The sequence below is a fragment of the Anguilla anguilla genome, chromosome 10 (genome assembly GCF_013347855.1).
Source record: "Anguilla anguilla isolate fAngAng1 chromosome 10, fAngAng1.pri, whole genome shotgun sequence".
Classification (NCBI taxonomy): Eukaryota; Metazoa; Chordata; class Actinopteri; order Anguilliformes; family Anguillidae; genus Anguilla; species Anguilla anguilla.
The window spans coordinates 36,745,516-36,761,812 of NC_049210.1; the positions used below are offsets into that span (position 1 = coordinate 36,745,516).

Genomic DNA, 16,297 nt, shown 5'->3' on the forward strand with positions numbered 1-16,297 from the left:
AGGAGAAATAGCATTCTGCCACCCGGCCTTCTCGAAATCTCCTGTTGAGAGTTTACACATTGTCATGCTCTTTAGGCCCTTTTTTAAATGGCTAAAATATTTCCAGATTGCCGCCTCGGTTGCCGTGCGACTGCAGTGGAACTCCATTCCGTCAGCAACGCTTGGCGCAGGAGGGTCCGGGTTCTGGTGCGGTGCCAGAGACCATCGCGACAATGGCATTCCCACTGACACGGCATCTACGACACAGCCGGACCCCATACCTGATAATTACCAGCCATGATGCGCACAAAGACCTTGCACATTCAGGAAGCTTAAGGTAGCTATCGTTGTTCTGGGAAACAGCTCTTAGTATAAAAAGCAGTAAATAGTCCCTCTATTTGTATGCAAACTATTACACATTCAAGCTTTTTTTTTCTGTCTGGTTTTTTTTTTTCTCTTTTAACAGGACTATTTATGGGCATTCATGCATGTGTAATAGCATGGAAGAAAAACAAAGAATAAACCGTGATCTGTGAGGAAGAGGGGAAAGAAAGATTCCTTTTCACAATATGACAAGTGTGTTTTGAATTACGTCAAAATGTGTTGCTCCCCTGGAATTTCTCTGTTAGCACCAAAGAATTTGAACACTATACCTTTTCTCTGTTCCAGTGACATATTGAAACAAAACTTCCATTGATCCCAGTAAGACTCGGTCACTGATCAGCGCCGTGTACGTTGTCAAAGTGGCATTGGACAGTCAGATGCCATTGTTTTCTCCTGTTTTTGTTCAAAATCAAAGATGTCGGCAGAGAGACAGAAAGAGAAGGATGGAGAAAGAGAGACAGAGAGAGAGAGAGAAAGAAAAAACTTTAAGTGCCTGTTTCACATTCATCAGCTTGTCCGGCCCATTGTGACATAAGCATGGTCAGCAATGTTCAAAATTGCTATTTGTCAAATTCTAAGACTGCTATCTCATTCAAATCACAAGTCAACAGGCCGACCACTAATTGCTGCATGTGACTGAAAGAGAATTAAGGATGGTCAGCTATGGTACACAGTGAAATCGAACCCTTTTGTTGATATTAACTGTTTAGTTGAGTGAACATGGCTAGTGGCCAATAAAACTGCAACTAACAGGAAGTACTCTAAGGTTACCATGACATTATGAAAAAAAAAACAGACAAAAAATTATGTTGGCTCTGACCCAGTTCACAAGTATGTAAACACTGGATTTATTTTCAGAGTGGATCGACGGTCACAGAGATGTACAAGAAAGTGTTCTATACAATGTTAGCCTACATTTCAAATATTTGCTCGCCTAGCCAAAAATGGAGAAATGGCGGATGTTTCTATAGATGAAAGATGCATATCTGTTAGCACTCATCATTCAGTCCAAATATAGGTTGCGGCTAAAGACAGTTGGACTTCCCTCCTCTGGTTTACGACCTCATTTTTTTTTGTTTATGGCTTAAATTGAAAGGCGGCCCAGGAGGGTGGGGGTTTTCAGAATTAAAGTAAATCAAAAGACAAAGGCCCCGCTGACATTGTATTTTACTCCCTAATAAAATCTACAGGGCCCAGGAACCTGGACAGAAACTGTTTCTCAGGCTCCCTCCCATGTGCGCCTCTTCAATCAACGATGACAATGCCTGCGGAATTAGCTACATGAATGAAGGCAAAGAAGAGAAAGGCTCTATTTATCACAGGGAAAGTCGGTCACTTCCTCGCACATGCCATGAAGCCTTCCACAAGCTCTCCAGAGCAGTCCGCTGAAAGTTTAGATGGCAACTATTTTTTTTTAGTTCATTTCTGTAGTGATGCATTCCTAAGGATGTAGAATGTTAAGAAATGAAAGCCTTATTTTTAAATATTTATTTTCATAAAAAATGCTACTATCCAGAGCCACTTGATGCAAATTTTGATGCAGTATGCATTTATTAAACTTTCTGTAACAAAATTTACTGAAATTAAGGAAAGTACCTTATTCAATGGCACCGTCGAACCTACAACCTTTACTATACCAGTCACTGGCCCAGTTCATTGATAATCAGTCAAAGAGCCAAAATGGGGGAACCGCTTGCCATATTTCACCTGCAAATGATGGCTGACAGGGAGCTGGACAGTAACTGGAATGATACCCATGTTTGCTAGCTCTGAGGAATCTTTTTTTTTTTGCTGGAGTCTTTCAGCGCATGAGGCAGGCAGATGTGCCCGGGGATCACGTCTCCAAAAACCGCAGCTCACCTGTGAGGCAGCTGCAAAAGCACACGCACTGAAGTACTTGTTTATTACAATGAATATGCATGGAGAGAAAGTATATATTAGCATTGATGTTGAAGCAGCTCTATTTTCATCTTGTGCAGACTTTATGAAATGCTCTTCTGACGGCATAGAAGGGAAGGAGAAAAGGAGAGAGATTTATTTGCCGCAAGCAGAATTTCTTGACTTTGCAGGAGCGACCTCTTAGTTGTGCTCGATAAAAGACACAACGGTAGTCATGTGTCGCACACATGTGATGTCAGCCCGTGTCTCACAGATTACCTTTACTGCTACTGTAAATCCTCTTAGGTTTTTGGGTTGCAGAGGAGCCTGGAGGGTGGAGCACTTTGGAAAATAGACCCCTCAGTTCAAGACTACCATGATAATCACGTCATAAAACAATTTGTGCTATGCTATGTGGTGTATAATGAGAGTGAACATATGTCCTTGTGGTCACTAGTAAGTGTAAAATATATTTTCATAGTGGAATCAAACTGACCCAGGCATTATAAAAAAGTTACAAAAAGAAAACAATAAAAAATTATTCTCACTTCTCTGCTCTGCTTGAAAGAAACTGAGTTTGGACCAAGCATCACATACCAAAATATTAGATTTATTTTATTTCCATCACATTACAGATTATTGGACCTAACCATTCACAGAAAAAAAAAAATACAGCTGTACTTGAAATTAAGTAAGTGGTGATCATGCATTCTTTCATATCCTTTGCATGCTCTCAATTGCAATGGCTGCTGTTTGTGTATCGCAGAGAAAATGCACCTATCTGCTGTATTTTGTCTGATGTGAAACTAATGCTTTCTGTCTATGGAATCATAGTCAGGCATCTTGTAAACTTATGTTGCAAAATATGCCCTGGACTGCCTTAACGCATAATGGAATTCCGTGCTACTATTTTTAAACATTTCACAGAATGCTAATGCAGAATGCAGCTTTCTGTTTTCAAATCATAACTTGTTATGTAATATGATGATGCAAATCCAATGTTCAATTTGCAATACACGTAAAATTAATATAACCAAAAAAAAAAAAGATATTCTAGATAATTAGAAAACATCTTGCATGCAAAATGACAGTATACGGCAAGTATTCACGCAGCAGTATAGTGGTCTGTCAGTAACCTCATAACTTTTAAAGAGTAAAGCATTGTGTGGCAATTGGAGACCAAATAATTCTGAATGGCAAGTTCATTTCAACTACTTATACAATCAAAAGAATACTTAATGACTGAAGAACTACACATCCTGGCATCCTGCCATTTCTTTATGTTTTTATTTTACCACTTTTTATCTGTTTGTAAAGCACTTTGTTGCAAGCAAATGCAATGTCTAGAATGATGTTCATTGTGCTGCACAAGTTTACTCATGTTGTTTTCTATACATAAGTGCACTATGTTTTTATTTATGCGTTTGATTGATTTTTAGTAATATTTTTGAAAATAACAAAAACGTTATACAATACAGAGCATCGTAAATATGATTGGGAACATAGTATAAAAATGTATTTTTCTCACATTTAAATGAGCTAAATGAATTAGAGTGGACATTCAAAATGCAGTTACCACAGTGGTGCAGTCCTAAGATTGAGTGCAATAAATTGCAAGTACTGTAATATAGTATTCCTTCATAAAGCCTCACAATAAAGCAATATCAATTTCAAGGTTGCACAATGCAATGTTTTCCAGAGGATTAAGTTCAATTTAAGTGCTGCTTCCTTAGCTCCCATTCACTGGAGTCTGTCTTGATGATATCTGTCTTAAAATGATAAACAAACAAATAAATAAATAAATATTTGTTTTCATGATTCTTAGCATAATCGTTTAATTTAACTAATTCTATCTTGTTTTTCTGTCTGTTTTACCATATTATGAATAGGTTCCCTTTTGAGATAGTCATACATTTACATACACGTGCACAATATATAGGGCTTCAACTATTATACTCACAGGCCTATTTAACTTGAGAGACAAAGCACTGATTGTTTTATCGTTCCTATATTTCTGTTTGCAGATTGTTGACAATCAACTTTAGATATTTTGTATACTAGCCTATACAATAAATGAACATTTGAATTTCCATATACAATATAGAGGTCAGTACTTCAAGCAGTTTTAACAAAACACTCGAAAACAAACTTTTTTTAACCATTCGTATTTTGTCAGCGGCCTGTCCTTCACATTAGTTCACTTCGAGGGAAAGTGCTACCATGTGTTTCTTTCAAACTTTTTCTTTTTTATTTTTTCTTTTTTTTTTTACCATGTGTTCGATGAAAAAGGGGAGACAGTGACGTCACATCAGGGCTGGTCTGTAGTTTATTAGCCAGAGCGAAGTGCCAGGTTGCAGGAGCTCAGACACCGCTCTGTTCTGAACACAGAGCTCACTCACACTAACAGTCTTCTTAGGGATTTTTATTTTTTTTTTTTACTAACAACTTTTCATAGTCAGTAACAAACAAGAAATAGTGATCAAGTTCTGAAACCCTGTGTAAACTTCACTTTGATTTTGTATTATTATCTAAAACGTGTTGCAAATTGTACTGAAGCGTACAACTTTTGAACAAGTGGATAAAGTTTTTTTTCGCTGCGCAGGAGTGGAAAATATACTCTGTAGGTCTGAATTTAAATCATTTTTCTGCGTTAGGTAGCTAAAGTGAAATCGACTCGTGATGGTTCTCCTGTCACTATGCGTAGCTATAGCTGGAATTATTCTGAGTCTGACTTCAGCTGACAAGGTAAGTGACCTCTTCCCTTTGCTTTGCTCATAGAATATGAAGTTAGCAAACTAGTCAGCGTAAACACAAGGCGGTTATAAAGTTGTGAACTCTGAAGTGCATCTTGACCAGTATTCCTCAGCAACCGATGACACGAAGTGTCAATTTCGACAGTATTATCTGCCCCACAACTGTTTGTGTAAACTGAGTAGCGGTAAATTTTGAAAATCCCATGTAACGCCGGTGTGTTATACACTTTGTATCTGACACTGGCGGTAGAAAATTGTGCGTTTTTCTCAGAATTCTGTACATATTTGTGCGCACTTCAGCTATAAAGTGCTGCAGTCCATCAACTACAGAAAACGTTGACCTGTATCTTAGCCGTCAATGGGAGAGACGTTTGAGTATTCACTTTGAATATTCCTTTTGGTTTTATTTTAGAATATATATAATTTCGATGAATTGCTGTTACTGGATGTGATGTTTTACTCGAAACATGTGAAAGCGAAAGTTGAACTTTTGCCAGCTCAGATAATCTAGGGGGACTCCTGAGTAAAACTGGACACTGAGTTACACTGAGTCAGTTGAGTGAACATTTTGGACAGTGTGCATGCGTCTTACTTTTATTCGCTTTTGTCTAATTGATTGAAAATACATTTGGGTTTTCCTTTCAGGCTGGCGATGTAGAAAAAGAAGGTAAGCATTTGAATATTCTCAAATGATGGCTCAAATAATGGTACACACTACAAAGCCTGCACAGGCTTTTTAAATAAGTGTATGTCTAGGACCAAGTACCTGTGTACTTATGTCTGCGTGTGGTATGCACTCTCCCACGAATAGTATAGCAATTAAGCATCTATAAGGCAAAATGGTACTTTTCAAGTTAGACCACAGAACAAGCAAAACCAATATGTTAAAATCTGCAGAAACCAGAACTAACCTACATGGTGCTGAGATTGAAAACTCTCATGAAATTTGGCTTCTAGACTAAGAAAATGCATGCAAAAGTGCATTTTATGGAACTATAATGCCCTACATAGTTTTACTTCCTAAAAATTAGTTTTTCTAAATACATAACATGTTTGTCTGTATTACTGCAACAGTTACATCTGTCTTCTAGTTCTTGTGGGGGTTGGACCACCTAAAGTAAATGACAAGGTCCAAAATGTATGGCTTTGATTATTTATTTACTTTATTTTTTCCCCTCCCCTTCAGATGCTTACCTGTTTACAAACCATCATTCTTGTGTCTAGAAGGCAGGCCAAATTTAGATGGGAAATTGCTTTGAAATGAAAGGGGACCGTTCGAGGGTTTTAAACTTCCCTTCACTTCTAACCTGACCACAAATGAGCGACTGAATGAGGATCTTAGTATAAATCAAACAGTGTTCCCTGTTCAGATTCATTGCAGTCTGGCAGCTTGATACCCCTTTTCTGTCCCTGCAGATTTTCTCTGGCATTGCTCAAGGAAGTGGTAGATCCTTGATTTGATGGGGGTCTATTCCCAGAGTTAATTACCTTGTTTTTAATGGCCCTTTTCAGCTAAGGGCCCGAAGGAGTCGGTTTTAATATCTTGGATTCTCTTGCACTCCACTCCTCCAGAGTTTCTCAAGAACAGGCTGCGAGAGTACGGTCTGATCACGCCCATCAGCACCGACGCGGAGGGGCACTTCCTGTCGCACCTCCTCTCGGCCAATCACAAGCAGCGGGTCAAGAGGGACGTGCAGCAGGGGCCAGGGAGCGCGAGCGAGGAGAGACTGTTTTTCAACGTCACGGCCTTCGGGAGGGAGTTTCACCTGAGGCTGCAGCCCAACCGCAGGCTCATCGCCCCCGGCGCCATGGTGGAGTGGCACGACGAGCCGGAGGGGGCCGGGAACGACGGAAACGCCACGGGGAACGGCACCCGGTCCGGCGCGGAGAGGGTACTGAAGAGGGAGCTGCTCCAGACCGACTGCACTTTCATCGGAGATATCACCGACGTCCCCGGGGCTTCTGTGGCAATTAACAACTGTGACGGGCTGGTAGGTGCTTGGTTTTTCTCTTTCTCCTTCTCTCTCTCTCTCTCTCTCTTCCCCTTTATCTGTGCCCCCCAGTCTGTTCATTTGAATCTGAATTTTCTGTTCATTTTGGATAGATTATAGTTTTAGCCCCCTGTCTCAAAGTTTACACGTTACTCAGATTTATTCTGTATTTGCTGTTAACTGATATTCAGACCATTAACATTTATAGGTGATTTTGAATGCAGAACTAAATGGTGTTATAGCATGTTGTATGCAATGTAAAGCTATGTTGTATTATGCTGTATGTAATGTAGCATCCCCTTTTAATCGGATTTATTACTTATTTACTTACTGCTCATTTAGTTTGAAAAACATGTAAATCTGAACTAAAAAATACAGTGGGATATACATTATGTTATCCATGTAGTGGGACAGAACCCAGGATCCTCTGGTCCACAGTCCGCCTGCTTCCAAAATTCCAGTGAGTTTTTTTTTTGTTACCACAGCAGCAGTGCACAGAATTCTGGGAGTAAATGAACCAGTGCCTGTTTTACATAAGCTATACAGCATGTAGCATGGGTGCACTCACTGACCGGAGAGGTGGCATAGCTCCCTCTGAGGCAGATTGGTAACGTGCAGTTGCATGATGAGCAGCTAGGGGGCAGCAATGCAATGATAGACTCATAGAAACAGGGCCACTTTAAGCCTCTTGCCCTGGCTGGATGGAGCAATTATGTATTGCCCCTGTTAGTCTCAGTTGTAGTTGGTTAATGACACAGCCCAGACTCAAACTTGTGATGTGAAGACTACAGGGATCAGCCTATGACTGAGCCACTGGTGAGCCGCAGTTGAATGATTGAAAAGGTGGCTGGGGAGTAGATAAGTGATTTCAGCCCTGGCGAATTGGAGCCTTGGGTCAGCCTCTCTGTGGCTTGAATTTAACAGTCAGTCATTATGACTAGCCATCATCTATCCTGAAGAGGGCTTCAATTCACTTATGAGCTACAGGTCCTGGAAGTCCTCACACGCCCAGAACCTCCAGGGGTTTTTATATACAGTGCAGTTCATAAGTATTTGGACAGTAACACATTATTTTGTTGCATTGGCTCTGTACTCCAGAACATTGGATTTGAAATTAAAGGAATATGCAGTTAAAGTGCACAGACTGTCATCTATAATTTGAGTGTATTTCTATCCATATCGGATGATCGATGTTGGAATTACAGCCTTTTTTATACATAGTCCCCTCAGATTTTATGAGATCTAAAGTAATTGGGTATTTGGCTGCTCAGTTCGGCTGCTTGGCTAGTAATATGTCATTGCATCATTGATTCATGCACAAGATAGCTAAAAAAAGGTCAAGAGTTGATTCTAAGTGTGGCATTGCGTTTATGCTGCATGCTTCTTCATTTTTCAATTTTAGCACACTCTCTGTACTCTGCCATTTGATTACTTATTCAGTAGCTGTGTTAGGTGGAGCAGAAGCATACTTACACAGCGCATTGCAATAATATTCATAACAGTATAATAATATTTGAAATTCAAAATTTTCTGTTTGTCTTTCAAGTCTTCACTTCATACAGGTCCTTTGCTGTTTGTGGTGACAGTCTAAGGCCCCATCTCCCCACACTGTTTCTGGTCTCTGTGGGAGCATGCCTGGATTTCCCTTTGATCTGGCCTTTATTTGTGGTGATACGTAACCTTGAATTTAACCGCCAGGGAGGCCTCAGCTTAACCCGGGGTCAGCTTTGTTTGCATATCTACTGCCCCCATTCTGTGCTTCCTGGGGTGTTTTTCCCACCGTGGGCCAAACAGTAATTTCCCCCAAGCTGAAACTCCCAATGGGGGGGGTGAGGGGATGCCATAGCCCTTGATTCAGGACGAGCGAGGAAGCATTCACGTGGTGAGAAGCTACCGTCCGCTGCTCTTCCGATATTTTGTGTTATGAGAAGTGAAACTAAACGTGTTTTGTTATCTCGTGGATTAAAAAAAAAACCGGTGGAGGTTTCCCCTGACCTTTGCATGACCCCTTAAGGTTTGAACTGAGCCGCACGTCTAATCAGGTTATGAAGAAACAACACGTATTCTTCTCTGTGCTAGAAAGGAATGGAATGCGCGGGCTTCCCAGTGTAGTGAATTGTGAGCGGTTGCACTGAGAGAAAGGTTGGGTCACACAGAGCAGGAGGCATTCATATGAGGGCGGCTGAACATTAACAGGGTGGCTGCATTGTTGCTGGGGTTTTGGGAGACCTCTCCGTGCCATTGTCCCATTTCTGTGGGTGGCTTCCGCAGTTTGTACCCACGCAGCTGGTGATAAGTGTTCTCTTTCTGACTTCTAATGTGATGGTGACCCTTGTCATTGTGATTGGATCTGCCCCGTTTGGAAGAAGCTGTGCTACGGCAGGAAGTTTTAGATCTGGCTAGTTGCCGTGAAACGAATTCAAGCTGAGGGGCCCAAGGACAATCAGTTAGGGTCCCTTTGATTTTTCACTGATGTGATGAAGGAATGTGATCTGATTTTGTGGAAAAAAAAAAGTTCTGTGAAGTTTTATTCTGCATAGTGGGTCATAACGGGTGCACCTGGGGTCTGCATAGGGAAATGAACACGCATGAAAATGATGTCTAGTTAGGGTTGTTCAATAGTTGTTTTCTCAGTTTAATGTGTAACGGTACTAAACTGTACACGTCCCGGTTCCAAACCTCAGTCATGCTGTGCCAGTCAGGTTGTTTCCCTTTGGGGGGTTGTAGAGATAATTAAAATGGTCGTGGTTCCTGGGGACCCTCAGCTTCTGGGTACAGTAATGACCCACGTTAACGGCTGTGGTTTGCTGAATGTGCCTTTTTAAATGTTTCCCATCAGTGACTCATTTCCTTATTAAGTACATTGCATTGCCTCTAAGGGTTCAGGCCAGCTCAGCTACTATTAAAGTAAGTGTTTATTTGACATTATTTTAAAGGTCACAATTTTTAAAATATATTGCTTGAAATGTGGAAAAACGTCCTACTTCCGAGGGATCAAACAGGTTTTCTTCCGTGGTAATCACCTTTGATCTAGAGCAGTGCTTCTAGTCTCTAGGTGTGTGCTTTATGGTTGTTAATTATAGTCATTTTGAGACGGGAGATTCTTTACGACAGCCTCTTCAGTAGTGCCTCAGAAGCCAATATTTGCTTCCTTGAGAGAAAAGGTATGTATCCAGCTGTAAGTAGGAGCACACTGCAGTTTGGACCACTTGTGACATGGATGTTTGATTCCTCAGGAAATTATTAAGAGCTTCTAATAAATAAAAGCTATGATTTGAAGCTTTATTGTGCTACTGTGATGTATGCATAGTATGTGTTACGTACCATTGCCTTTGGGACAGACATCTGTGTTAGTGGACCGTGTTTAAGTCAAGTTGTTTAGGGCAAGATTGACCCGGGCAGTATCACTATGATACCAGCACTGAAAAGTCAGTTTTAGGCAAATTCTACACGTCTTTCTGCACAAAATATTTAGCTACTCTTTATGCAGTGCTGTGTTTCCTTAGGAGGTCAAAGGAGGTCTAAAATGAACCCCAAACGGAGGTCACTTCAGAAATGGGCAATGCGCTAAATGCTAAACTGCTCTAAATCCGACTGTTTCATGTTAAACTCTCCCGTTAATAACATGAGAATAAATGCTACCGAAGAGCATATTATGTCTAACTATGGAAGATATGGGAGTAAACAAGGAGCTTTGCAAGAGCTTAGCAAATCTCATCTGAACTAAGATTTTTGTGGCATCTTGTTGGTTCTAAGCTTCTGGATGAGCTTAATTCCTGCTGTGTTAGGTCACCCACTGTCAATAAGTCACCCAGCTAGTAGTGTCTTTGGATTAATAAGGGTAATTATCGCCGGAGTTAGTTTACTTCTTCTTATGCTGCCAGTGACAGCTTCATTTTCTGCTTCAGTGTTTTTGGGACTCAGTCAGAAAGGTCTTTGAACACGAGTTTCCCCCTTCACTCATGCCTCGAATTCCAGTCAAGCTGAACAAAGAGTATAGTGTTGAAATCAGCTTTGCTTCTGAATCTTAAATATGAGTTTGTGACATTTATGGTGTCTGCAGCCCAAAGATGAATTTATGCATGCAGTTTCCAACAGTCAAAATAACTAATTACTGTCTTTGAGTTTCAAGCACACCTGTTCTCTTTGTGACCAGTGGGTTATTTACTAGTAATCAAAAGTCAAGTGTAGACACATACATATGCTGTAGTACAATTTTCTTCTATTTGTGGTGCATTTTTACACCACTAAAGTAGCTACATAACAAACCCATAACAAACCAAAAACAATATAAACAATGATGAGAATGCAAGCAAGGGCCTTGAAATTTCGCATGTGTATACTGTATTGAGAGTAAACAAACTTCTCCGCTTTGACTGTTAGCATTGCCATGTGTGTTGCTGTAGTAATGTATTGGCTTTTTCCTTAGAGGCTTGGGCCCACATTTTCTGCTTCCTGTTGATGACATCACAGACACTAGTCTCCGCCCACCCATGTAACAGGCCTCAATCACAACACACAAAGGTCTTACGGGACTTTAATTAAATAAAGCTCTTTATTACAACGTTCCATGTGGATTTAAAATTTCAAAGGGTTGAGAGCTGGTCCAAAAGCTTTGTGATTGCACATTAAATGTGGGAGCTTTTTTCATGCAGTTAAAGTGAGCTCCAGTTTTGCTTTGAATGTCTACCACTGAGAAAACAAATATCCATGTTTATCTTTAATGTCTTTCTGGATAAACGCTAAATTGTCTTAGCCTGTTATCTCTGTCATATATTATTCTCAAATTTCATGCCTGTCCAAAGGGTGATATAAAGTGAAAAGATTGAGCTTTTATGTTATATGCACCTTATCCATGATAGGTTTTTTGATTTTTTGACATGACCAAAAACCTGCAAAAGCATTTTGATGACATTACAGCAGAAATTCTGAGAAATTGTGGAATCTTGGCTACATATAGAAGTTGGCACTGTTTATTTATATTTTTATGTATTTTTGTATTATATTTCCAACAATTAATGCATGCCACATTTGTGCATGCCAGAAATTATACAGCAGAGACATTTTTAAAGTAAGCAGTAATTTTTATGACTGGATAGTGTATATACTCTGGTAGGCCGAGTGGCGTAGTTTGCTTTGGAAACTTGTTGTCTTAACGTTTAACTGTAGAAGATGTACTTTGAATTTCCATGGTCTGAGGACAAACTAAAGAGTGTGAACTATGCAAGGAATTTTACACAAAGCGAGACTACTGTAATAAAATGCCAAACGCTGTCACTTGAGGAAATGGGTTCCACATACTTGTGTGAATGTCTACCAAATTTTGGCAGAACTAATTGTTTTTTTGTGTCATCAGTGACAGAAACCTGGATACAATCTGCTCCTTTTGGCTGGCTATGGAATAAACAGGGCCTCTGTTCCATAATACAATAACTGACCCGCATGAAGACACATCTGATTGAAGTTTACCAGCTCCACTATTCACCAGTATTTATTTAAGTTGAAAGGTGAAATTCATATAAGTACTTATTGACACACAGGTTTTACCTTGCTAGGGGTTTTCATCTTCCAAAGAATTGGCAGCCTCCTAAGAATTGTCATGTGTAATGACGATATTTAGCTACCAGCATTTAGCGGCAACATGACTAATGAGTGCCTACTCAAAGGACTGTTTCCTCGGCAATAAACATCTGCTCGCATTAATGCGCAATATAAATAAGTTATCAAAAGTTTTTATCACTCAATCTGCTTTCCCCCATGCACCCTAATTGGAACTGAATGACTCAGCCTAAGACTGAAGAGCTGGCTTTCCGAAGTCCCCAATGGGGCACGCCTGCTGTGGCGGAGCATTTGGACAGGTGACAAAGCAGGTGAACGAAAACATGCAGATGATCTTTTTTCCTTTGTGCATTTTCAAACCGGGACCTGTCTGTTTGTCGATGATGTTTGTGGTTTGCAGCCTCGGTTGCTCTTCAACGTCCACTCGTCCTCCCCCGTCACACACAAAGACGTGATTTAGACGTGCACAGCTGACATGTCGGGAGCTTTTTGCAGGTCCTTTAAATGTTCCTTTTGATTTGGAGAAAAGTGTGCCCGGTTCCTTTCCCCACTGACCCGTAGTAGGCACAAGAGTTGTATTCACTAATAGTTATTGATGTTCCTTGTTGATTCAGCGAAGGACTTGCCGTTGCAGAAGTTTGACCCCAGAGCTGTTTTGGTATATGGTTTGAGGTACGGGAGGGGAACTGCAGAAGGAATTGCAGAGGCAAGCTGTTTCTTAAGGTTCTCTTCAGGAGAAGTGCTTCTTTTTTTCACATATTAGTCCTCTTGTGTGCATTTAAATCATAGCCTCTAAGCTAGTTCAGCCAACTTTTTTCTTGCTTTTTGATTAACTGATGCTTTGTAGGAGTTATCCTTGCCACCTTTCAAAGCAGCGTTCAGACGTTAATGTCCCTTTGAGGCCGGAGAGAGAGGTGGGATTTATTCGGGTGTGAATGCTGTGTTTTCGTACTTCAAACGGTTCGCGACAGTGGCGGGAAGGCCGAGTGTCACCTTCGCTCCCGCCGACTGGCTGTGCATCCCTCAGGGCGTACGGTGCCAGGGTCTGAAAGACTTGCGCGAGTTTCTTCAATAAGAAAAAGCCCTCTCTGTATTGACGGACATGCCTGAGTGGCATGTAGTGGTGCGCTGGTGTGGAGACACGTGTGTTTCCATGTGCTCGGGGGGTGTTTTTTTCTTCAGCCACCAATGTGTGACGTCTGTGATAACATCTTACTCAAACAAATCAGGGTCTCATTTTATAAAATAAATAAACAACAGAAAAACTCCAAAAGCAGAGTTTACGGAGAGGGGAGGGGGTTCTTTATTGTGTTAATTCTAAGTACGCCTGTGAAATATTTTTGCAAGGACTTGTTTATTATTATTTTCCTTCCTAGAAATACAGAGATTCTACTTTTCCTCGCCGAGATGGAGGACTGTCGTTTTTTTTCTTTCCTTTTTTTTCAAATCGAAAAAGAAATTAGCCGGTGTAATTTTTCCTTAGAGTTCCTTTTAAAGGGGGACGAAAATGGCGGGTAATGATGACGAAGGTTCGCACACATTTCTAAACCAAACACACCTTTAAACAACACGGAGGGTGAAAGGTGCCAGTGTCTCGGCTGAATCCGCGCCTTTTGCTACGTAGCGGCGGTACCTCTTTAAATAAGGCACGTTCATACCGGCTCCTTAAGAAGTTTAGACTGGAGGGCTGTCTTAGAAAACTGGACCCCTTCAGCTGAATCCCATATGTTTGTCTTGGCAGTATGGCGGTGTCTGCTTGGCCGGCTCTGATGCCGGGATATTAAACTGATGGAACACAGGACTCCTCAACCTTTTCCGAAGGGGGTTCTATTTAGGTAACGGCAGGCCGGGGCGCAGCGAAGCCACCTGCGATTGTCTGCTCCGCGAAGCGCGCGCGGGGTGGCCGGGGAGTCGCCGCTGACAACGCCGTCGGTATCGCCACGGCGATGAGGCCACACTTCCGCGTGTTATTCCGCTTTCAGAAATGGAGGCGAAATAAATGGGCCTTCATGGAATCAAAGGCATTTTAATGGCTCGCCCCCTGTATGTTCCCATAGATCACAATTTATTTAGTCATACATTTTTTGGGGACGGTAAAGTTTAATGTTGCTACAATTTAAAAGGGTCTTAATGATGAGACCTGTAAGCCTTATACGAATGTTGGATTTGAGAAGTGATTTCATATCGCTTTTACATTTAGGCTAATGCTCTTGACTGGAGTGACTTACAAAAATGCAAACAAAAATAATGAACTAATAGTTAAGCGGTTTACTAGTTAAATAGTAAATAGTTTTAAGGTAATGGTAATAAATCATAGTGTACATATTAGAGCAGGGGTCTCAAACTCCAGTCCTGGACGGCTGAAATCTTGGCTGTTTTTTGTGATTTCCTTTCAATCGGCAGAAACTTTAGGCTTTGGGAATAAGGTGTGCGGACTCTTTAACCAACCCGTGACTCAATTAAGCTCTTAAGTGCATGAACACATCAGAAACCAGCAGACACAGTGGCCCTCCAGGATTTGAGTTTGAGATGCCTGTTGCAGAGAATACAGTGTGGTTCTCATAGATGCTGAAGTCTTTGGAGGTACAACAGAAGCGTGTGCAATATGGATTTACTGTAGTGTCATTGCCCTCAAGTGCAACGTCTCATCCTGATTCGTAAGCACATTGCCCTTCCTTTGTGAACGAATTGTGTTGAACTCATATTGGGAATGCCATCAATCAAGGACTTTAAATGTGCCTTGCATGACCTGGCGGTGTATGCTTTTAGGAACTCTCAAGCTGAAATGTGGGAATGCCATCATTGACTTAGTAGTGTTCCCTCTCCACTAACTCATTGTATTTTGAGACCACTTTGTAGCTGGATTCATTCAGAAAATTGGCCGACCTTGTAGTATTGTCAGGCTGTCAAGCCAGTAAGGATGAAGGGCCACTGTTTTGCTGCTTTTCTTTCTGTAGCTCCCCAGCTTGAGAGCACAGTCAACAGTCTTTCATCCATTGAAATTCACCATGCTTTTTGGTCTAAGTTGATGCATGCGGTAGAATGCCCAGTGTTAATTCAACGCTAACAGAGTACATATGGTCCAGCGGGGTTAGTTTAACACTGAACTATGTAGATGTAATAGTTGTACTGGGACAAAGATGTGGTTGCAAAATGTGTCTTTAAAAAGTGGCGATAAGTTTACCCTCCTTATTCTCTTTTCACCTGCTCATCCTTTAAATGGCTTGTTTATCAAGCATGAACTGTACAGCCTATCTGGCCAGTTTATTGATATTGTCCTTGGTCCACAGTCACTCCCATTCGCACCCAAACACAATAAGTATTAAACATTTGACTAACAAATGAATGCAACAAATAAAGTCTGGTCAGTAAATTTTGGTCATCACAATCTCTTGCTTAATTATAACCGTAAGGTTGAAGAGGCACGTGTTGATTGAATCCAGGCCGATAGGGTGTCTGCCAAAACAACGATTTGCGTTTGCATAGCTCTCACAACTTGCCTGATTAGGCTCATGTGTTAGGCACTTATTGCTTATAATACATAGATTCGTTAAATGCTTTACGTTGGCCTAATATGGAAACTGTGTGCATTTCTGTTCACAATTTTCTTCACCTTCTTGCAGCACTTTTGCTTTTTTTTCACCACATATTTATTTTACTGTGGCTCATTGGCCTGTCGATGAGCTGTGGATGTGTGCAAACTGATTGTCATGGCTCTCGGCCTACAGTCATTCCTCCAGAGCCAGTGTAGTC

At 41.0% G+C, this 16,297-nt stretch overlaps 1 protein-coding gene across 1 annotated transcript in view; it reads left to right on the forward strand.

Annotated features, from left to right (window-relative positions):
• Positions 1-4,586: 4,586 nt before the first annotated feature.
• adamts3 (ADAM metallopeptidase with thrombospondin type 1 motif, 3) overlaps positions 4,587-16,297 on the forward strand; it is an 87,287-nt gene continuing 75,576 nt past the window's right edge. Inside the window, exons 1-3 of the mRNA XM_035379712.1 lie at positions 4,587-4,986; positions 5,640-5,661; positions 6,567-6,985. Of these exons, the coding sequence (XP_035235603.1) occupies positions 4,921-4,986; positions 5,640-5,661; positions 6,567-6,985 (507 nt within the window). The 5' untranslated portion in view covers positions 4,587-4,920. The remainder of the gene's footprint in view (positions 4,987-5,639; positions 5,662-6,566; positions 6,986-16,297) is intronic.